The following is a 23098-nucleotide window of genomic DNA, read 5'->3' on the forward strand; positions in this document are numbered from 1 at the left end:
ACGGGCTTAACATTAGAACGGCTTGCCAAGGCCTGCAACCATGCGAAGGAGTTGAAAGAAATGTTGCAAGAGTGGGACGAGGATATGGTTCGGTCGATGCAATTCTGCAACAAGGTTGATGACATAATGACTCCCTACAAGATGCTCTTAGATCGAAAAAAGAAGCAGCGGCAACAACTTCCGATCACAATGTTCTTCCAGCCTCGCAAAAAAGAGCCAGTTCCTCCTGCTAGTACGCCTTCGGAAGAAATTGAAGAAGTTTCCCAGGAAGAAGTTAAAGAGGTGTCCCAGGAAAAGACACCTCCGTCTGAAGAGACGTAAAATACTACCTGGCTGCACAGTAGAACACATCATCAGCTTCATCATCATCATTTCTACTGTGCAGCAAATTCATCGCCATCATCATTCAAGTTTTTCTTCAACTTCTTTCGTGGTGAGTACAGTAACAATCTTTATTTTTTACTTTAATATTCTCACATTCTAAAACTGTATTTGTGCCTGTTTTATAGTTTAGTACTGTACGTACTGTATGCATTAAGTTAAAGGGAAGGTTTTAAAAGTCTACATGTTGTAACCTATCATATTTTTTTTTGTTTAAAATTTACATTTACGTACGTAAAACAATCTCTCTCTCTCTCTCTCTCTCTCTCTCTCTCTCTCTCTCTCGTAAATTGATTTTTTATGTTTAAAATTTACATTTACTGTACGTACGTAAAACAATCTCTCTCTCTCTCTCTCTCTCTCTCTCTCTCTCTCTCTCTCTCGTAAATTGTTTTCCTGCTTTGCTACGTACAATATGTACTGTACAGTACTGTATGATTTTATATAGATACAGTAAATTATATTTGTAAGGTAACATATTTTGTAAATGCTTTTACTGTAAATACTGTACTGTATCATTATTTATCACTATCATCATGCGCGTTAAATGCCTTGTTTGTTCTGAGCGTACAGTACTTTATGACGCCGTCGTTTCAGGCGGCGTCATAAAGAAAAACATTTCATTTGGAAGTCCTAAGAAAAATACGTAAACTAAAACATTGGTAATAAAAAAATCAACATACTGTATAATCAATATAATCGATGCAAAAACTAACCTATACATATATGTGTACACTAAATGAGTTTGTTTCTTCATTATGATCAGAGATGAACGTAAACAAAACATTGGTTGCCATTTTTTATCGTGCTTTTTAGGTGTTTAGGAAACGCATGATATAAAATCGCTTTTAATATTTGTGCCTGTTTTAGTTTAGGGTGCTGTAGTACATGCATTAAGTGTTCTGTACATTAAAGGGTGGTTTGTTAACAGTACTACGTACAAGGGAAGGTTTTAAAAGTCCGAATATACATGTTAAATAAATAGGTAAATATGATGTCACTACTTCGCGGAATTTCACCTATCGCGGCCGCGTCTGGAACCTATCTACCGCGATAAACGAGGGTTCACTGTAAACATTTCTGGAAATTTAAAATTATTTAATATCTTTTGTACAATCACCCACAATCGCATGATCTTGCTGTAGCCTACAAACACACACACACACACACACACACACACACTCTCTCTCTCTCTCTCTCTCTCTCTCTCTCTCTCTCTCAAAAAACTATAAAATATCGTGCTTCGGCAACATGAATGAAACTACAGTTAACGTTATGCGATTCAACTCACAGTACAAGTAAATAAAATATGAGAGAAGTATTTCAAATAAAACTATTGAAATTAGTATGTTAATTAGAAAATGATAGATCAAGTAATACTGTAATTGTTTCTTTTAGTAAATATGAAATATCCTTCGGTAGCATGCCTTAATAAGGGAGTTATTAGATCCGAAAATTGAGGTTAACGACGGACTACGCAGGGTTAATCAACTGATTTGAATGTAAACAATGCATGAGATTATAATTCGCAATGTTTTTAATTACAAATACGATACTAGAATGTGAATATTACATGCATTATTATTGAATACAGTTAAGTGAAACTCCAGTTTAATTAAAATCCAGTTTATTTCACTTATACTTTCATGGCCCCCCCCTGTATATAATAGCGCCAACGTATCCCTGTGTGTCGTAAGAGGCGACTAAAAGGGACGGGACGAGGGGGCTAGGAACCCCCTCTCCTGTATTATAATCCTGTGAAAAATCAAAGAAGTGGAACTGGGGGGAGAGTGACTGCTCCCCGCACTCTAGTTTTGCGGTGTTTGAATGTGCAATATTCTAGGGACCCATGGCTATAAATTTATACGTTGAAAAAAGAAACACGAAAACTATTAGTATGAAATCGAAATCACCAATATGAATTCAATTTGAACAATAGTTTTACTGAAACGAAAGGATCGAGGAACTCTGTTACATAGATGGGAAAGATGCTGACCAATAGGAGAGCTGGATTTTATGGCGGTAACTTGCCTGAGTTAGAGGGATTACCAATGGGAGAGCAGGACGATGGCGGTGAGTTCAAAGTTGTGCGGCAAGCATTTTAAAATTATTTTTCGGCAGCCAAGTGAATTTTGTTTCATACCTTTTTTTTATATGTGGGAAAAAAAAACTTTGTCTTTTCGTATACAGAAACTTTTGTATCATGAGGTATTACTGATTTATGAAAAAGTTTCATTAAAGTAATTGCAATGACAATTAATACAAAATATTGTGAAAGAACTTTTTATACCATACAAAAAATGTAAAGCAACCTAACAATAAAGAATATGAAAATGAGTACATTATATGACTTATTTTCTCATATGAAATTTATAGCTTAGGGAAATAAATTTTGACCAAACTCAATTAATTTAACATGATTTTATTGCATGTTTTGCAACGTAACTTTCTCTTCAGATTTGGAACTCTCATCCAAAGTATTGTTGATTTGCCTAGTTAGAAATGATGGACAATTGTTGCAATTATGTTGTAAACTGTCAAATTTGCACAGTATGGCTTTTGACCAACTATTATGTTTTCAAGATTACCCTTTTCTTCAGTGTATCCCTGTTAATTCCTCTTTCCTAAATAATCATGTAGATAGCAACAGGTCAAAAGAATTAGTTGTGATTTCTTGGAAGACAACAAAAGAACACTTCTCAAGACCCAAAAGTGAGCTATTACCATGCCAATCCATTTTCAATAATGCGTCCTGCGCGACTTATGTAATAAAAAACTTGCTATAGCTTCATGGATTTCCTGATAATGGGACTGCATTATCACCAACAAAGTCAAATGGAAGTTTCCTTGTATTATTTGGCAAATACCAACATTCTGAAGAATTAAGAGAACCTTCCTGAATCATTCTTCCAAAGTTTGTATCCCCAAATACGACTCTACCAGACACCCTACTGATAATACCTGCATTGGTCATAAAAATTCAGACTTTGTAGCTACTAATGACTTAAGTGCTATGCTAAACTGATTCCTATAATTGTAATAAAATTATCTGGAATGGGTTGGCCTCCTGATCTTCACATATTTCTCATTGATAGTTCCATTAAAATTGTGAAAATTCATCTATCATTAAATTTATCGGCAATAATGTGTCGTTTATCTCTTTTCACTGGTAGCCGTAAAGACAATAACAGTGATAGTATTTATTAATTATATATTTTTACCCAGGAGTTTGTAAGCACACATCCACTTGGTATGTAATGCAATTATTTACTATAACAGACTGATTCTCATGAACCAGTGTTCCCCCATGCAAGAAGGAAAGTGTATTTGTGAGGAGAATTAATATTCTTTGCATGTAAATGTGTTCATGGAACTTTGAACAGTCTTTCATAGAGACATCTGCTTGGGAATTGTAATTGCAGGAAATGTATTTAACATAGGCAATATATGCTAAAAGGATATCAATGACGTTACGTTTGAGAATCAGATGGGACTCTGTCTTCCAGCAATGTAACACAGAAATTACCTCCAGTAACATTCCAAAAACAGCACCTACAAAAAATACAAAATAATTCCCATTGTAAATATGACCATATCTGATAGGTCACAGCAACTAAGTACTCTTCCTGGATTCTTATGAAATTGGATGGAAAAAAAGTTTTCTTAATATCATCTTTTAGCCATTTTATAATAGCTTTGCAGATTTCAATAACAATGACACAGATACACTGCAGAAACATGGTACTAACAAATTTCAAGTCTTCAAAAGTGTTATTGCAAGATGATTGATAACCGTTCAGTTAGTAAGATAACTTCTCTTATGACTGTTTCTATTTGAGACCAGTGGAGTCACCATATACAATAACTACTCAAAATATTCACAGTTCATAATTGAGAAACTTTTGAATCATTAGTCTCATTAAATTTCAAGTGTTAACAATTATGTATGGCCATACTAACGTCTATTCTTATAAAAATCTTTCGTATAGCGAGGCAATTCCTTTTATACCCAAACAAAATATCAATGCAACTGAACTGCATGTTGTATCCATAACAGACTACGTGTTACCTGTATGAAACCTAGCAAGGAACTAACGATTAACCATTAAAATTGAGCCGTGTGAGGGTACATGCTCGACTCAACCAATATTGAGGACAACCTTTCTTTTTTATGCTAAAAAATTGATCATGTAAGGGCACCTTTAGGTACTCTCTTGAGGCAGGATGGATGGGGACATGTAAGTATGCATCTTCAGGTCTATGGTCGAAGGATATTGTTCTTCCTGATGGTCTGGAGAACGGTGGATGGAGTCTCCATTTTTAATTTTGTCTTTAGCAGAAATAGATTCAAACAGGAAAGGTATATGACGGGTCTCCAATCTCCCTCTAATAAGAGTAAGTCCTTTACTGAGCCTTTAGTATAAAATTGTGGGAGTGTCCGAATTCTGGTCAGAGGCGGCAGACAGGCTGTGAAAGGGACTCAATGTCCTGAATGGACTTCTATCATCCAAGGGTCAGCCCTGAAATTCTACTACCTTAGCCAAAAGCTTTGTAGGTATCTCCCACTGTTGATAAGCGGGGGGCATGTCCTCTCTGCGACCATGCCCTGTTTGTCGGGAGTGATGTCCTCTTCGATGAAAGGTGGGTCTGAGGGCTTGCCTCTAGGGCTGTTGTCAATCTGTTGGGAGGCAGGTCATCTTTACAGGGGAACTGGTTTAAAAGGCGAGTTCCTTAGCTGCTTCTGGGGGCAGGCAAATACTCTTTCTTATGACACTAACCACAGAGGACGTTATACTTTGCCTGGTAGACTGATGCTGAGGAATTCCTCAGATATTTAGACAACCTCTTCGCAACTTATTGCGAAAAGCCTCTCTGAGAGAGGAGGTACCGAGTAGTCTCCAGGTGTACAATCATAGCGAAGCTATAGCTTGTGGTAGATGTCGAAGTGTGGTTGTCTGTGACGTGGAGACGGTCTCTTGGAGGCTCTATCAGGAGCTGCAGAAGGTTTGGAAACCGTTCTGCATAATGCCATAGCGGAGCTATGAGAGGCTGACCGATGTTCTAGCCTTGAGTAACCTTCTCTTCAGACAAAAACGGGGACGAGACGTAACCTTCGTTGTTGTACCCACCGTTGTTGGCATGCTTCTTGCCAGACAGCCTTGGAGTCTAGGACTGGGGAGCAGTGGAACCCTGAGGTTCAGGGGCGTTGCGAACAGATCCATAGTTGGAGAACCTCGCAAAGTCAGGACTTTGTCGACTACAAGGTGATCATCCAAGGACCATTCGGTACACCTTATCTGAGATGGTGTGCACAGATTGTCGGCGAGCACATTCCTCTAGTCTGGAATAAAGTGGGCTAATAGTGGTACCGAGCAGACTTCGAATAAAATAAAATAAAATAAAAGTACTGATGGAATAAAAGTACTGGGTGGAAAAAATCTCAATATTTAATAAAAGTACTGATGGAATAAAAGCACTGGGTGGAAAAAATCTTGATATTTAATAAAAGTACTGGATGGAATAAAAGTACTGCCCGGAAAAAAAAAACTCAAAATTTAATAAAAGTACTGGATGGAATAAAAGTACTGACTGGAAAATAATTATTGAAATCAATATACAGTATATGCTTCATTATACTTGACAACGTTTACGATACAGACAGGAAAAACTACAAAAAAACACATACTTCCGGTTTTCGTCGATTTCTTGAAGGGCGAGTCTACAATAGTATTGCATATTCTTTCGCTTCATTTTTCTAATTCTACGATAGTTTTACTTGCTGCCCAAAAATTTACTTCGTTAAATTCAGGACGCAGATATGATTTATTTATTTTATTATTATTATTATTATTAGTTTTATTTATTTTTTTATATTTCATTATTGCGCTCGCCATGAATAGCGAGTGGCCCTACGATTGTACTCGCCAATACATATACATATATATATATATATATATATATTTGCCATCTGTCCTGAATAATGTATCAAATTGTAATTTTTGTCACCTCCTAATGATGAAAATATACATTCGTGTGAACAGCATCCATGGATACGAGTTAAATTTCATAATCATCAGGATCCGAATGTGGAGGATTTAGTTTTGATTTATTTTCATTTTATTTTGTTTGCGAGAGAGAGAGAGAGAGAGAGAGAGAGAGAGAGAGAGAGATTTTGTTTTAGTTTTGTCAAATCGCAAGAATTCTATTTGCTTTAGTTTTACTAATATATATATATATATATATATAGAGAGAGAGAGAGAGAGAGAGAGAGAGAGAGTTTATTTGTTTTAGTATTGTCAGAGAGAGAGAGAGAGAGAGAGAGAGAGAGAGTTTATTTGTTTTAGTATTGTCAGAGAGAGAGAGAGAGAGAGAGAGAGAGAGAGAGAGAGTTTGTGAGTGTGTGTGTTCGCGGTGTGCGCCGCCGAACAAGTGGTAATTAGCGTAATGATTGTTTGTAGTGGGAAAGACTGTCGGTATAATTGAGGTTGTTTGTTTAAATTTTTAGCTAGGTTAGGGCGGTAATGAATGTCGTGGGCCAAAGGATTTTCTATTTGACTGTAGCAAGAGTCGGTTGTTTTTTTTGTTTATAGACAGGCGGCTATGAAGTGATTTTTTTTATATTGGAGTAAGTACTGTTTTCATTTATTTTTGTTAGGCGCGATCATGAATGATAGAAAGTTTATTATTTATCTTTGATTATAGTGCGATAGTTTAGTTAGTTAGGAGTTTTCGTAAGGGTTTTTCTTTTTTATTGCAGGCCGTAATTCCTCCTTTGGACTCCTTTACACTCTTTGGAGTTTTTGTTTGTCCGTGGCCTGTTGGTTGCCTGCCGCACATTTAAGATACAGTAGATTGATGACGACCCCGTATGTTTAATCATGTAAGGAATTGGATATAGACCGCTCTTATAACTGATGATGATGATGATGACGATGACACTGGTTTGGCCTGGAAATGGATGATATTTTGAGAGTATAGTTAAGTGATTGCGCAGTGAAATTGGCCGTAGGCTAATACTCTTTGCTAAGAAGTTGTGGAAGTGGGCTAGAAATTACCCGTATGTGGACGACGGTTACCACACACAAACTTATATATTGAATATTTTAGTGTTTTCTCTTATGTTGGTATTAGATGTGATTATTTGTTTCTGGTTTATGGCATATGGTGGATGGTTTAGTGTTAAGTGATTTGTTTTAGTGTTTAAGTATTTTTCATTACTGTGTGTGGAGCAAGTTTTTCGGTACTGTGTGTGGACTGTTGTTGGGTTTGTAAAGTTTTCTATAAATAGTGTTAAGTCTGTTTAATGAAGTGATTTTTTTGGTTGCGGTGAATATAGTTTTAAGTTTTTTTTTTTTTTTTTTTTTTGTGCAATAGTCCAGTTTGACGTATAAATAAGGGGAAAGTTTGTGTTGTGGGATATTTTGAAAGTTAGAGTGAACAAAGGTGTGGGGGTTTGTTTTTGTTTACATCCCGCCACACGAAGACTCAGATCTATCGCACCTAAGCCGCCTCCCATAGCCTTACGCTGTTAGGAGACGTTATTCAAAGTAAATTTATCCTCGGATATAAGGTTCGTTTTGCATACCTGTAAACTCCTAAGTGTTTATCTTACATAGAAGTGTGATTTAACATCATTTAAATCATAAATTGGCATGAAATAATTGACGTTTGAAAACAGACACAACTTCTTTGCTGCACTTGAAATGACCTCTTTAGCTATAAATATGATCCTATCACCTTGTGACATGACATCATTCAATCGATATACATGAGTAGTTGTCACTGTTGAAGGGAAAGCACGTCTATTTATAGAAACTGAAATCAGACAACGCATGTATCGTAGTGTTCAGAGAGCGACTTCCGCTTGACCCACATGTACGCTACGAGTTGAGATCTCGATTGCTACTTCAGCTAAGAAAATAAAAAAAAATTGTACTTGTATAATTTCCCACCGGTACGATAGGTAGTATTGAATAAACATACTGGTTGGAAGATTTGTGAAAAATTAATAAGCGTACTGGGTGGAAATGGAGCGTACCGGCGGGAAGAAATTTGAAAAATTAATTAACGTACCGGTGCGTTTATTTGATACTTCAGAGTATACTGTTAGATGGGAAGATGCTATGACCAAGTTCCTTCTTGCTTGTTGATGTGAGCCCTTACGTGGTGTTGTCGCTCATCACACCACTGAGTGGCCGGTTAAACTGATGAGGATGTTGAAGGACTGGAAAGTTGGCCTTCATCTCTTGAGAGATTCAAGTGAAGGTACTTTCGGACTTCGTCGAGAGGCCTGATGTAGTGTGGTGCAGTACTATGGTCACTCCTACCTTCTTTTGATGTGTCTAAACACAGCATCAAGTCCAAGGGGTGGGGAAGGATGAGAAGGTTATACCACTCCATAGATTCTCGACTGACACCCATCCCTTGAGGTTCATCCATACTTCTGGTCCCATGGGGATCAGAATGTCCGTTGAATCGATGGCCTGATTCCAATCGGACTCAAGCCACCCCTGGAGAGAGCGAATCCTGAGGCAGCCGTTGGAGGCTAGACAGGCCAGAGATGATAGGTGTCGAAGGAAAAAAAATCACTCTGGGCTGGAAGTTCTTCTCGTCTTGAGAAAGGGTCTTGTGACTTTTCTAAGCCTGTCTTTGATGAGGTTTTGTGGAGATTGGTGTCTAGAATCATTCCCAGATATACCAGTCTTCTGAGAGGGGAGTAGGGAAGACTTCCAAAGGTTTACCACGATCACCCGATCTTGGTAAAAAGACTTCAGAAGTTCCGGTGCTAACGCAAGGTTGCCACCGAGTCTGCTAAGGTCAGCAGTCGTCCAGACACGGAGGAGACGCTAGCCGATTCTGTGAGTCCAGGATGGGTGCTGAGGAAAGATCAAAACACAGTGCCCTGAAATGGTGTTACTTGTTTGTCTAGACTGAATCTCCAATCCTTCCTAGAAGATGGATGGATTGGGCCTGGAAGTATACATCCTTTAGATCCAGTGAGCACATGAAGACCTGTGGTCTTAGCCCTTGTCCGAACTCCTCCAACATGGTGTGGACATTGACCCAAAGGGACAACTCCTTGCGGATCTTTCGCATGGGAGATTGTTGACGCTGGGGTATTGATTCATGTCGGAAAGGATGGGACGCAATACCTTGTGTCAGGATTCTTCCCTCGGAGAGAACTCCTTTAAGTGATAGAAGTAAGGCAACGCTTAACCCTACCATGCACCCTGATAAGATTGATGCTATTCCCTAGAACAGCATCGGTCTGACGAATGTTAATCAATGGTTAACGACTGGTTATCGTAGTTACTGTGCAGTTGAGAGTGCTCGCGAGTAGTCGCCTGTCAACAAGCCACTGATGGAGGCTGTCGATCGCTTGCCGATCACTTTAATGGATTGGTGTGATGGCGAATTGCGAGAAGCGTGTTGTTTGCCTTCCGATCTGGGGAACCACGGGCAGAGGCTGGCTAGTAATTCTGAGTGACGAACTGTTGGTGAACGGCGAATTGCCAATGTTCAGTGAATCGGCAATCTGTGAGCCGAAGATGGTAACTGACAGGCAGATGAAGGCTGTCTGGTCAGTCAGCCAAGGAAGGTTGGTGATTAATGAGTTGGAGATCAGCTTGGAGAGCCCTGAGAGACAGCTGAATGCTTTAATGATCGTCAGTTGGTGATCGGTGAGTCATTGATGACCAGCGCTCGATCACCAGTCAGAGATCAGCAAGCTGACGATTGGCTGGTCAAAGATCAGCGAGCTGAGGTCGATTGATCGAAGAAAGACAAGCTAGCCATCGGCGATGTAGTGATCAGCAAGCTTATAACTGGTTATTGACTAGCAATCGGTGATTGGCACGCTAGCAATCGGAGATTGTTAGCAATTGGCGAAACTGTAGGTCAATGATCAGAAAAGATGAGCTAGTAATTGGCGATCGGTGACCTATTGTACAGCAAACAATGATCTAGCGATCAGTCGGTTGATGATTTCTCATTGGTGGAGGATGGGCTAGAAATCGGCAATCGGCGGACTAATGAACGGCTGTCGGTAAGCTAGTGATCGGCGTTCTGGCAATTAGATATTTGCGAGCTAATGATAGGCCGTTTGCAACGTTCCGATCGTATATGCTGAAAACTGGTACTGTCAGGACAAAAACATCCTGAAGAAAAAGGGACCAATGGTTCCCTGTGAGGAGTCTCAACCAATGTTAGATGTGGTTGATTCGCCTTGGATGATGGAACCTTCGGATCCTTGAACCCTGCTGTGAAGTCTCTTCCCTCTTTACCCGGCGGGCATGCTGTAATGTGTTTGCAGAGAGGGGAATGGGGCAATGGTGACCTGTCAAAAAGTTTTCCCTTTCATTCTTTTTGCCTCTCGTGCGAGTGCACAAGAGAGTACTGGAGCATTGGCGAGCAGGATGATGCTGGTGTGCAGTTTCCACAGAATGCGCAGGAGAGCGCTGGAGTGCAGTACGGTGGTGCACAGGAGGAGGCTGGTGCCCAGTTTTCGGTGAATGCGCAGAACAGCGCTGGTGCGCAGGTGAGCGCTGGCTCTTTGGCGAGTCCTGGCGCATTGGTGAGCGCTGGATCTGAGAGTGCAGGTGAGTGCTGGTGCATTAGCGAGCGCTTGACCTGAGAGAGCAAGTGCGCGAGAGAGCAAGTGCGCGAGAGCGCTGGCACGGACAGCGTTGGCGCGCAGTAAGGCGCTGTGCAGTCTCCCTAGAATGCGCAGGAGAGCGAAGGCGCGCGGGCAGGAGGACGGGAGGGTGCGCGGGCTTGTAGACGGGAGGGCGCGCAGGTGGGAGAGCGCGCTGGAGCTTGGGCACGCCGTAAGACGCTGTGTAAGCTGTTGCATAGTCTCTTTAGAATGCGCAGCAGTTCGGCACTGCGAAGGAGGTTGCTACTGGAGAATGTGGGTGCACAGGTGAGCGCTGGCAAGCTGGAGCTTGCTGCAAACGCTGCTCCCTGGAACGGCGAGGCTGCGCTAGAGAGTGCTGGTGATCGGGAGATCGTTGGGGCATTGGAGGGCGCTGAGGACGAGCGGGAAAAGGCTGCAAGTCAGGTAAATGCCGAAGAGTTGTAGAGCGCTGACGAGCTGGAGAGCGCAGGCGCTCTGGATAGCGTAAAGGAGCAGGCTTGTGCTGACAAGATGTTGGTGAGCGCTGGTGCACTGCAGGGCACTGGCGTGCTGGAGAGTGTTGGCGCGTAGCTGCAAGCTTAGGTATGGCCTCAAGAGGCTGTACCGGAGACAGGAAGGGCGAACATCCACCGATGGAGATCGCGAAAGATCCACAGAAGAGTCCAGGACCAAAGTCTGAGGACTAGCTGCAGCATCGTCAGGAGAAGGTCCAGGAACAGATGACGCCCCTGAGGGCCGGTGGATCAGCAAGCTGACCTTCAGCAGTAGCAATCCTCCGAAGAGGAGTCTCTATGAGTGACCTCTCGCGAACGAGAGAGGTAATCACTTCGCAGGAGAGACTTGCCTAAGACTATGATCTGCCCCTGAAGGAAGAGAGACTCAGCAAGGGGGGAGATTAGTCTAGGCAAAGACAGCAACAGCAGTTGGAGTTGATGAAGTGATGAAAAAGATGCAGGGAAGGTTTCCCTCGGAAGGGAAAAACCAATCCCACACCTTGGGAGGAAAACTCTCCTTTGGAAGGGAAAATAGTCCAACCTCTGGGGCAAACCTCCTGGTAGCGCTGCCTGATGAAGCGTAGCCAGAGCTAGTTCCTCGAAGATGAAGTGCTGATCAGGTGCTGTCACAGGCATACTTCTAAGAGAAGGGATGACGCCCTCTGAGGGTCGGTAGTGACAGCAGATTCCCCAGGCATGAACAGAACAGCTCTGCTTCTTCAGCTCTCTTAGTTGAATGAAGAACTTCATTGCTAACTGAGGAAAAATAAAATAAATTATGTAACAAAAAAAACTCCCACAAGAGGAACACCTAGCCTGCGACGGGAGAGGAGACCACTGAGGGAACAAACATAAAATAAGAACTGCGCCTGCCCTCCCCCAGTCGATGTTCCCCGCGGAGAAGCTGAAAAATTTAATTACAAACAATTATAATTTCACTCAAATAATTAAGAAAAACAATCGGAAGCGCAACCTAACCCGCGAAAGGGAAAGGAACTCCCCCCCGTTAGTATACTGCCGGAAACCCATGAAAGGTGAACAGCCTTGAGAAGAGAAAGACTGAAAGGCCACACTCAATTCCCACAGTACTTCATGTGTTCCCAGTGGAAGAGGAAAAAGCGAAGACAACAGTTGAACGAGGCGGGTCCAAACGATGACGATTCACCTGCGACGGCGACCGAGTCAACAGTAGGTTATCCGCCAACGGGAAGACCGATGGACAAGGGGGGGAGAGGTCGGAAGGGAAGGTTCCCCGGCCTTGCGCAAGTGTCTTGAGAACCTGTCGTATACGTTATCACACGCACAGCACAAACACAGGAAAGGAAACATACAACATTTCTATAAACATATATACATAAACATTAAGAATTTTTTCATATATATTTATGAGAAAAAAGTAAAAGACAAATATTAATAGCAGTCCAAAATAGGCGAGGAGGAAGAGCGATTACAACCGGTCTCTATCGGAGCCAAAAGTAAAGTGGGGTAAATCACCAGTGTATGAGCAGGAGTGGTAGCAAGCTAACCCCCCCCCCCCCCAACCCCGCTAACTAGCGGTATGGGTAGTTAACACTCGCTAAATTTTAATGGTTCGTCATTTCAGCTTCAGTGAAAGTATTAACCCTAAATAAATAGCGTAGGTTTGTATCCCAGTTACGGAACAAACTTTGTTTCTACTGAGTTTTCAAATACTGCAGGTACTAAAACCAAATTTACCCGAGATAATGTAGTGTACATTTTAAGCTGATAAAAATTACTCACATTCTACTTCATCGATAAGTGACAAAACATCATCTTCAAACAAATCATCATCTGAGATATCCGCAGTATGTGACTTTTCTTGAAATTCTTGCTTAACAGTAGAGCTGCTCAGTGTTGATTTACTGTTTAGTTCCCGGCTGTCCTCTATAAAGAATAAAACAAAAACAAAAATTATTGAATTGTATATTATTCTATCCAGAAATATAGTAATATAATATAAAATAAAAGTAGTCTCCTTTCTAAACCTTTGCCAAATACCTATGCAAATTTGTAATTTTGCATAATTGTATATAAAATGAGCAATTACCATAACTTCAAAATGAGTATTAAACACAAAAAATGTTTGCTGATTCTGATAAAGCTACTTAGTAATAATGAGCATCCTTTTGATGCCTCCATGTAGGTCATATTTTCACAAAAGTAAATAAAATTGCCCGTAAAATCTATAGAAATTATCTTGGTTGCAATTCCTCCAAACAATAAGTATGTACAGTAACGAACAACTATACAAACCAGAAGCATTCCGAGTGCACTTGGAAGCAAAAAAGTTTCCTAATCCAACATCAATAGGATTAGAAGACTCTCAACCTACCTGCAACTCCCAAACCTCCGTTTTTTTCTATCAGCCGAGCCTACTATTGCTAACTAACTAGGCTATGGATGTAACAAGAATTCCTGCATTTAGATATTAACTAAAATAGTATTCAATAATATACTACTGTAATTGATGTTCTACACATTTTATCAACCAATAATTTAAAGTTCTTTTCTAGTTTACAGTCAGCTAATTACCTTAATTCAGTGAATGTCTAAATTTACTAATTGAAGTAAACAAACACAATACCAAGAATTCCTACCGCCACCTGTTATTGTGTAGAAATGTTTACAAGTTATTAATTTGCACTGCATGTTATTTCACTTACTTTCAATGACCAACTGTTCAAAGTTTTTCTCGCCTTGTTTTACATTGTTGCAAAGTTGTGAAAGTTTGTATTTTGGATGCATAGGCCATTACGCTAAACAACTCAGTTTTAATAATTACACTATCAAACTAACAAACATCATCTATAGAGAATAAAGAAAACACTTATTAGACTAGCCTACATTGCCAAAGTCCAAAAGCTACGCTAGTATTTACTGTATTATTGAGACAATAGTGGTCCAGTATCATGCAAAATGTGAATTTTTATATTTTGGCGATAGCTAAAACCAGCCAATAAGTATTTTACTAGATGTAATTACCCTCGGCTAGTTAGCGAGGAATAGACCAGCTACCCCGCTCACAGGAGCATTAGTAACAGTGCAGAAGTAAGGCGAATGCCAGGGCGAGCAGAAGCTAAGGTCAAGACAGTCGAGCGTGCATGAGACTCTTGGTCGTTGAACTACGGAGCCTCGGGGGGAAGATCGGATGAAATGATAACAGAACCAGTATCTTTACAGAGCTCCAGGTTTGTATAGTTAGGAAAAATACAAATCATTTCCAAATCTGTCGTTTGTTCCAACACTATACTACTGTATATCCAAACAGTTAGGCTATTTACAGTGGACACTCACTCCATGGTGAGTGGAAGTCCAAAAGCCAACTGACTGGTGATGTTACTCTTTGCTTTGCACGAGCTTAATACACACACCGTGACACCTCGTTAGGGTTAAAGGCTTGGGAAATCCATGCTAGGTGTAAGAATTTAGCAATGTGACTTGACCAGGTTAGCATAAAACTGGAGTTAAACTCCGCACTTAACCTGGACATTGCTCGACTCCACCTCGCTTGGAGATCGGGGACATAACAAATAACCAAGCTATACAAGGGATGATGGTACCCACCAGCAGTTAGAGGAGGTAAGTTTGCAGAGTTCCTTAGATGTTGGACCCCGAGAGAGGGGAGAATGAAATAGTGGCCAGCCACTCACGCATCCATTCTAGACTTACAATACTCGCAGGTAACATCTGCCCTCAACCGATTTCTACTTGTCCTACAAGGCAGCTGAGGTGTTATTGACCACGTTTTATGCAACCACTAAGGCCCTAAGGTAAAAGTATTTAGGTTCCTGTGGGATGTCTTGTAGGTAGTAGGGGATGAATGTGGTTTGTCATTTCCACACGACCGCATGTAGCACCTGCATCAAAGAGAAATTCTTCTTGAACACCATGGACGTGCTGGCACTAGACATTCTGAGCTCAGGGTCGACAACCAGGAGAGGAGCCTGGTTTTATGGCTTGCTCAATCACTTGCTAATCCAGGAGATTGATTTCTTTGATCTCTTCCCTTTGACCGTTTCTGTGCTCATGATGAGCCTGCTGATCTAAGGGCGAGCTCTGGATGTTCTTTTAAGGTATTTCCTAGGTGCCCTTACATGACAGAGTAACAACTGATCTGGGTCACCTGTTATGCTGTTATGGAACGGAGACTCTCAATCTGGAAGGATATGAATCTTGGATCTGCTACCACCGGATCTTGAAACTTAGCCACAACTCGGGATAAACTTGAGTTTCACTAGCCGCCATTCGCCTGAATGGGCGACGTTGTAGGACAGACCATGTAGCTCACTGACTCTCTTTACAGGACAGGGCTACCAGGAAAACCATCTTCAAGGTCAAGTCATAGTCTGATGATTAACTGTAGAGTTTTAAAGGCACTCCTTTCACAGAATGCATTACATGAACCATATTCCAAGAGGAAGGTCTGACTTCCGACTATGGGCAATGAAATTTCGTATGGGGAGAGGCCATTCCTTCAAGGAGGAAATGTTAACTCTATTCAATCTAAAGGCAAGGCTTACAGTTGAGAGATAGCCTTTCACCGCTGAGCCTGAGCCCAGTTTTTCCCTCTGAGGTACATTAAAAAACTTTACTATCGTTGGGATAGTGGCACTGAGAGGAGTGATACCCCGTCCATGACACTACCCACAAAAGACAGACCACTTCACCAGGTACAGGGCGGAAGACGACTCACGGAGGTCTCTTGCCATCTTCCTCGCAAGGAGACCTCCCAATGTGAAGTCGAGGCGAAGCTATCGCTCAGTGGAAGATCTCACGTGGCTATCAGAGTAGATTGTGAAGTGGAGGGAGCTCCCTTGGCGCTTCTGTGAGTAGATGCAGAAGGTCTGGGAATCACTCTGCATGTTGCAATAACGGAGCTATTCGTATCATCAAAAGGTTTTCCAATGCCTTTACTTTGTTCAGAAACCTCCTTACTAGGCAGATGGAGGGTAACGCGTAAACGTCCAGGTTGTCCCACAGATGTTGTGAGGCATCCTGCCTGGGGATCTGGTAGCAGAGGCAGTACACCAGAAGTCACTGGTTGAGGGATGTCACGAACAGGTTGATTGTTGGCGAACCCCACAAAGTTAAGACTTGGTTGGCTATTTGTTGTTCAAAGACCATTTGGAGCCTACAATCTAAACTTTCCTGCTCAGATTGTCTGCCAGCACATTCTTCTTGCCCAAGATGAAACAGGCCAATAGGGCTAAAGAGTTGTCTTCCATCCATCTTTGCATTCCTACAGCTAGATGGCAGAGAGACTGTGAAAATTACCATGGTGTTGTCACTTTCCCAGTACCACGAAGTTCCCTGAACGGAACTGATGGAATAGTTTGAAGGCTAGGAATGCTGCCCTCATTTCCATGATGTTTTTGTGGCTCCGTCGCTCAGACTCGGGGCCAGAGCCCGGAAAGCCATGTGGTGCAACAGGTGAGCCACCCCCTGCCCCCCTTCTTTAGCGGCATCTGTAAAGAGCATCAATTCTGGAGGAGTGAGTCTACTTCCTTGAGCAGATTAGTGTCAAGACACCAACCAGCTTAGGCGTCTCCTTTGTTCTCACCCTATTGGAAATATGATGTTCGAATGGTCTAAATGCTGAGACCAAGAGGTCTTCAGCTGCCACTATAGAGAACGATTACACAGCAGCTGTTGGGTACTAGTTTCTCACAGCAGCTGTTGGGTACCAGTTTCTACAAGGAGGCCAGGTGCCCCAGCAGCTTTTGCATTGCGACAAAAAAACGGGAGCGCTGCCCGTTACATTCTCTCTCTTTTTCTTTGGACAGTAAGACTTTGCTAGTCTGGTATCGATCTTCATTCCTTAATATAACAGTACTCCGTAGAGAGGCGCATATGTTCTATGTGAGCATCGCTAAACAGCGCACTCTCACCCATTACCGAAGTAGGGCAAACAGGTAGAGAGGGGATGTGGCAATCCCCAGCGAACACAATTGCTGAACCACCCAATGTTTAGGCCGACTCCGGTCTGTGCTCATACACGCCAAAGCAGTATGCCCCAACGGACTCTTATATGACCTGCCTCCTGCAGAAGCTCGCCAAGTAGCGTTATGCGTACCTACAGGAGGAGGGTTGAAACAGCAACCTTTCTGAGAGGAGAAGTTTTCCTTCCATTCCCTCGAGCAGATGTTGAAGCCCTTAAGAATGGAGAGTTGTCCTTCTTCTCCGACTCCTTAGGTTTTGCTCCTTTGGGGGAAACAGGAGGAACCTTTGCCACTTAGTAGAGGATTTTGGCTGGCTCAACTCTATAGGCAAAAGCCTACAGGTAGTCGCCGACTTACGACTTCATAAAGTGAAGTTTCCGTAGATTTATTATGATGCGTCATGATTTGGCAATCATCTAAGTCATATTTTATCAATATTTTCTTACTGTATACCATTATTTCATTTTCTTGTTTAGTACGATATCATATGCTCTATTGAGTTATTTTTGTATTCTATTTTTCAATTTCACAAGAATTTCAAACATCAAGAATTACTTAATATTTTGTTTACCTTTGGTTATGATTAGCTGATCTGAAGATCCCGCTACCGTATCGAAAGTTTGCTCACATACAAGTGGCGTATTTTTTATATAATTTCTTTAATTAATTCGAAATATCCTCATGATGAATATCACATCAGCACCAAAATGTTACAGGATATTACAGTTTTTATACAATTCGTTTATAGTTATTATTATTAGTTATAATGCGAATACGTTCTCACTCTGTGTGAGTGTGCGTGCGCCGGCTTGTATGGTTAGATTATCTAAAAGCCTCATACAGTATTTAATTTTTTTTATTCATTATTAAGCCTTCATGTGTATTAGTCAATAATGTGGTTTATTAAAGCATGTTTGTATTCTATTTTTCGATTTCTAGAGCATTTCAATAATAGACAATTAGTTTCGGTAGGCATCAGCTGATCTCAAGGTCCCGCTACTGTACTGCGATTATGCGCACATATAGTACGAATAACACGGAGTTGTTAAAATAATATTCTTAACTTCTTCGAAATCTCTTCATAATGAATATTACATCAGCAACAACATGTTATGGGGTATCTCAGTTTCCATATTGTCCAGTAATAGACCTTATCATTAGTATTCATATGAATATATAATATATATATATATATATTCTGTGTGTGTGTGTGTGTATGCGTGCATTTTGATTTATTATTCACCGTTAAATATTCATATTTCTCTAGATATTATAAATTCTTTGTATCATTACTCGATGATTTGATAATGGGAATAATAAGATTACTCAGTAATACACTGAAAGGAAATAATTCGGTTTGCCACCGCGCATTTCGACATACAAATGACGTCCCAGGACACGTGATGAGAACTCGATAAAGAATGACTTGAAAATTATGTAAAACCTTTCCATTTTTCTTGCAAGAAAGGAAAGAAAATACCAAATTATCAAGCAGAAGTATTTCATTTTTATAATGTAAAAGAAAATATATTTCTAAGAAAATGTTCGTCCCGTTAGTGTACTTTCTTCAGATAAATATTGATCTATTATCCGAGATTATATAAAACTAGCGTAGAGTTAAATTTACGCTAAGTAGTGCTCATAACAATCGTTACAGATACAAAATGCTTTGTATCATTACTTGATATTTCGATAATGGGATTACTAATACTAATCGTTAGCCTTTTTGAAGGAAATCACTCTATTTCCCGCTCGCTTTCCGCCCGTTATAAGACGTCACCAGACAATATTCATATGAATTTGACAGATATTAAAACTTTTCTTAACGTATTTTTTACTGAAAATGAATACTGTATATTAACAATAAAAGAAACTACTAACTTACCAACATAAAACAGTTCTACTTTATCCAAGAAAGAAGATTATTTCCAAGGAAAATTTTTCCTATTAGTTTACTATTTCAGACCTACTTGTGATGTTATCACAGTGAAAAAATCGTTGTAAAGTCGTCATAAGTCGCATATGTCGCAAGTTGGCGACTACCTGTATACAGTCAGCCCTCGTTAATCGCGGTCTCGGTTTTTCGCCCATAATAATGATACAATATCTATAGAAAAAAAAACCCGGTATTCGCGATAAAATTTCAAGCTTCGAGGTGATTTCAAATAGCCTGCGCTCCTTCACACAGGTAGCGCTGCGCACTACTACCCATCTCTACATCCAGTTGGTCATAGTTCTCTCTGTACAGTGTATATCCATTTACTGTGGTAAAAAATCACCACTATATGAAATAAAATAAAACAGATTTTAATTGTACTGGTGTTTCACTTAACTGTATCGAATAATAATGCATGTAACAATAACATTTTAGTATCGTTTTTATAAGCGAATTATAATCTCATACATTGTTTACATTCAAATCAGCTGATCAACCCTGCATAGTCCGTCGTCAACCTCAATTTTTGGATAAAATAACTACCTTATTATTAAGGCATGCTACTAAGGGATATTTCATATCTACTTAAAGAAACAATTATTACTTGATCTATCATTTTCCAATTAGCATACTGTACTAATTTCAATAGTTTTTTCTTAAATGCTTCTCTCATATTTTATTTACATCTACTGTGAGTTGAATCGCATAACGTTAAACAAAGTTTCAATCATGTCGCCGAGACACGATATTTTATAGTTTTTAACTCTGTGGTGCTTGATTATAAAACCTCAATAGAGACTTTGCAGAGAAACAAATATTTCATGAGAGAGAGAGAGAGAGAGAGAGAGAGAGAGAGAGAGAGAGAGAGAGAGAGAGAGAGAGAGAGACAGAGAGAGAGAGAGAGAGAGAGAGAGAGAGAGAGAGAGAGAGAGAGAGAGAGATTTGTAGATGTAAGGCTATGCAATGTTTTACCATGATAGTCTTTTCGTAAGTACAGTAAAGTAAACCATTCCATATTCTACATCAAATTCATTTACTGTGTTATACTGTACTGTATACTTCACCCAGCAGTACATTACAGTACTAATTTACAAACAAATATTTCGGTAGTGTACACTACGATATCCGAAATGGGTCACAATTCCGATGCGATCCATTTCTGATGTCCTAGTGTACAACATAATGTAATGTATTTAACTACACTGCGTTTTGCTTGTTTGAGAGAGAGAGAGAGAGAGAGAGAGAGAGAGAGAGAGAGAGAGAGAGAGAGAGAGAGAGAGAGAGAGAGAGAGAGAGAGAGAGAGAATATACATGAAGGATTTGAAGTTTCCTGGCATCCTGACATCAAATAAGAGAGAAATAATACTGTAATGAGTTATAAATGTATTATATGAAAATTATGATAGATTATAGGGTGCTTATGTAATACTATATTAACTTTATATACTAGATGTTTTGAATAAGTTAAGAAATAGTATACACAATACTGTTTGTGGTCAATCCTGAGACCAACTGGACAAGATCCAGAAACCATGGGGAATCCTTTGAGAATGGAATCGTTCCCAAATGAGCACCCCAAACCTGCTTCCTAGGCCTAGGGGGAGCACCCTGGAAATGAAGAGAGCGAGATATTAGAAGCTTACACCCTTCCTTGTGCTCGTCTTCCCTGAGGAAATGTGCACTGATAACCTGTCCTATCCAATGATCAGCCTGAGCATAAAAACCTACCCTCTTTTACGAAGGAACTCGCTACTCCTCTCGCAAAGTTGACCAATTATAGGGTGAGCAATGACAAGGCAAGGGCTGAAGAGGAGCATTTGAGTGCACATCCTTATCAGTACGCACAGGTATGATGTACAGTAGTCTACCTGCGCAATGTCACTTAATATCAAGGTAGAGCTCGCCTTTGCTCCAGACAAGGTTCCTAGTGCTAGGAAGTCTAGATCAGAAGACTCGCTAGAACGAGCAATGCGAGTAGCGATGGAGCGCTCGCCTTCCTCCTGCATAAGAGCTCGACCACTCACCTCGTTACGTGCTAGAGACACAAGGTAGGAGGGAGAGTGATTGCAGGCAATCGCCTCCCACCGTCATTGTCCAGCTCAGAAAAGCTGTGCTCTGATGGACTAGAGTGGGGCATGGACCTCTCACCTCGTTAGGTGGGGGGGCAACACTGAGCTAGACTCTTCTGCTGGAAGTTGGTTAGAGCACTTGCTTGCTAGCGCATCTAGAAGAGAAACTCTTCTTGTCTTTTCCCCAACAGGAAAAAGAAGACACGCTGTCTTTCTTTCCCTGCGGGAGAGCATGGGCAGGTGGTTGATGAGTATGCGCAAGTAGGCAGCAAAGTAGGTTCCTCCTTATGAGAAAGAGAGACCATAGGAGCAAGCTCACGAGAGCTCGTCCTAACATAGCACGTAGCTCTAAGTTGTGTCCTACGAACACGTTGATGAGGGGGAGTGATCACAGGCAATCGCCTCCCACCATCATCCAGCTCCGAAAAGCCGAGCTCTGATGGACTGGAGCAAGGCATGGACAGAGTCCAACACCCTTCGGTGGAATCCAAGGAGGGGGGGGGGAGACCAAACCGAGGTCCGTCTCTTCCGCGGGCGGGAGGGACGATCAACCCCTTTTGATCCTGTTGGCAAGTCTCCTCGCAGGCGAGGAGCTTGCTGAGCAGAAGCCGGTGAAGGGGATCTATCCCTCAAAAGGGAAGATCGGCCAACACCTAGTGAAGAACGTCCCTCCCTCGGAGGGAAGGTTGTTGAACACCGGGAGGCGGACCTACGGACAGCTCACTTCATCTCTCTTCCGGCTGAGCGAACTCATCCAAAAGACTGATTCCCTGAACAGCCTTGGGACGTAGCCAAAGCTTGTCCCTAGGCTCATCCAAAAGACCCCCCCGACAAGTCACTCTAAGGAGAGCTTGTCCCTAGGTTCATCCAAAAGAGACCCTCGACAAGTCACTCCAAGGAGGGCTTGTCAGCAACTGCTCATGCCCAGCTGCCGAAGCAGAGCAAACACCAGGGCGAGCAGAAGCTAAGGTCAAGACAGTCGAGCACACGAGACTCTAGTCATTGACCTACGGAGCCTCAGGGAGGAAGATCTGGATCAACCCCTGGGAAGGCTGTCTGCTCATGTTGGGAGCCCAACTGCAAGATGTCTTGCAACTTTCCTTGCACAGGAAACCCATGAACCACAAGGAAGGCCACAGAGGAAAAACTGCTTCGTCGGAAAGACTCCCCTAAAGCAGTGGCTGGCACTGCTTCTCTAGGGAAAGCAACGGAGGTCCCAACACGCAGGGTTGTCCCAGAGTCACATGGACGCCACTCGTACTCGTCCGACTCCTAGGGTAAGTCGAACGCGCAGAATCGTCATGGAGAAGTTGAGTCGACAGAGAATGTTGGAGAGGTTTCTTCTTCGAGGCTGACCTCAAAGGTGAACAATCCTTCTTCGCCTTCTTCCGTCGCCTACCAAACCCCATCCACTAGAAGGGCGACCACTCCCTGCACCCTCAACAAGGAAACTCCTGCGTGCAGGAGTAATCCCTACATGCAGGATAGAGACCAAGAGGATCCGTCTCCTCGGCAGACATAGAGGAGCCACACCTGCCCCTTCAAGATCAAGACAAACACATATTCTTTAAATAGGATCTCACAGGCAGTTACACCTGAAAAAGAGACAGTAAATGATAGAA

At 41.5% G+C, this 23098-nt stretch overlaps 1 protein-coding gene across 1 annotated transcript in view; it reads right to left on the reverse strand.

The window, feature by feature from the left end:
- LOC137638509 (uro-adherence factor A-like) overlaps window positions 1–23098 on the reverse strand; it is a 105201-nt gene that overhangs the window by 38506 nt on the left and 43597 nt on the right. The window contains exons 5-8 of the mRNA XM_068370620.1: window positions 13273–13416; window positions 12363–12415; window positions 12066–12267; window positions 7994–8163 (exon numbers count right to left, since the gene is read on the reverse strand). Coding sequence (XP_068226721.1) covers window positions 7994–8163; window positions 12066–12267; window positions 12363–12415; window positions 13273–13416 — 569 coding nt within the window. The remainder of the gene's footprint in view (window positions 1–7993; window positions 8164–12065; window positions 12268–12362; window positions 12416–13272; window positions 13417–23098) is intronic.

Source organism: Palaemon carinicauda, chromosome 1 (assembly GCF_036898095.1).
Source record: "Palaemon carinicauda isolate YSFRI2023 chromosome 1, ASM3689809v2, whole genome shotgun sequence".
Classification (NCBI taxonomy): Eukaryota; Metazoa; Arthropoda; class Malacostraca; order Decapoda; family Palaemonidae; genus Palaemon; species Palaemon carinicauda.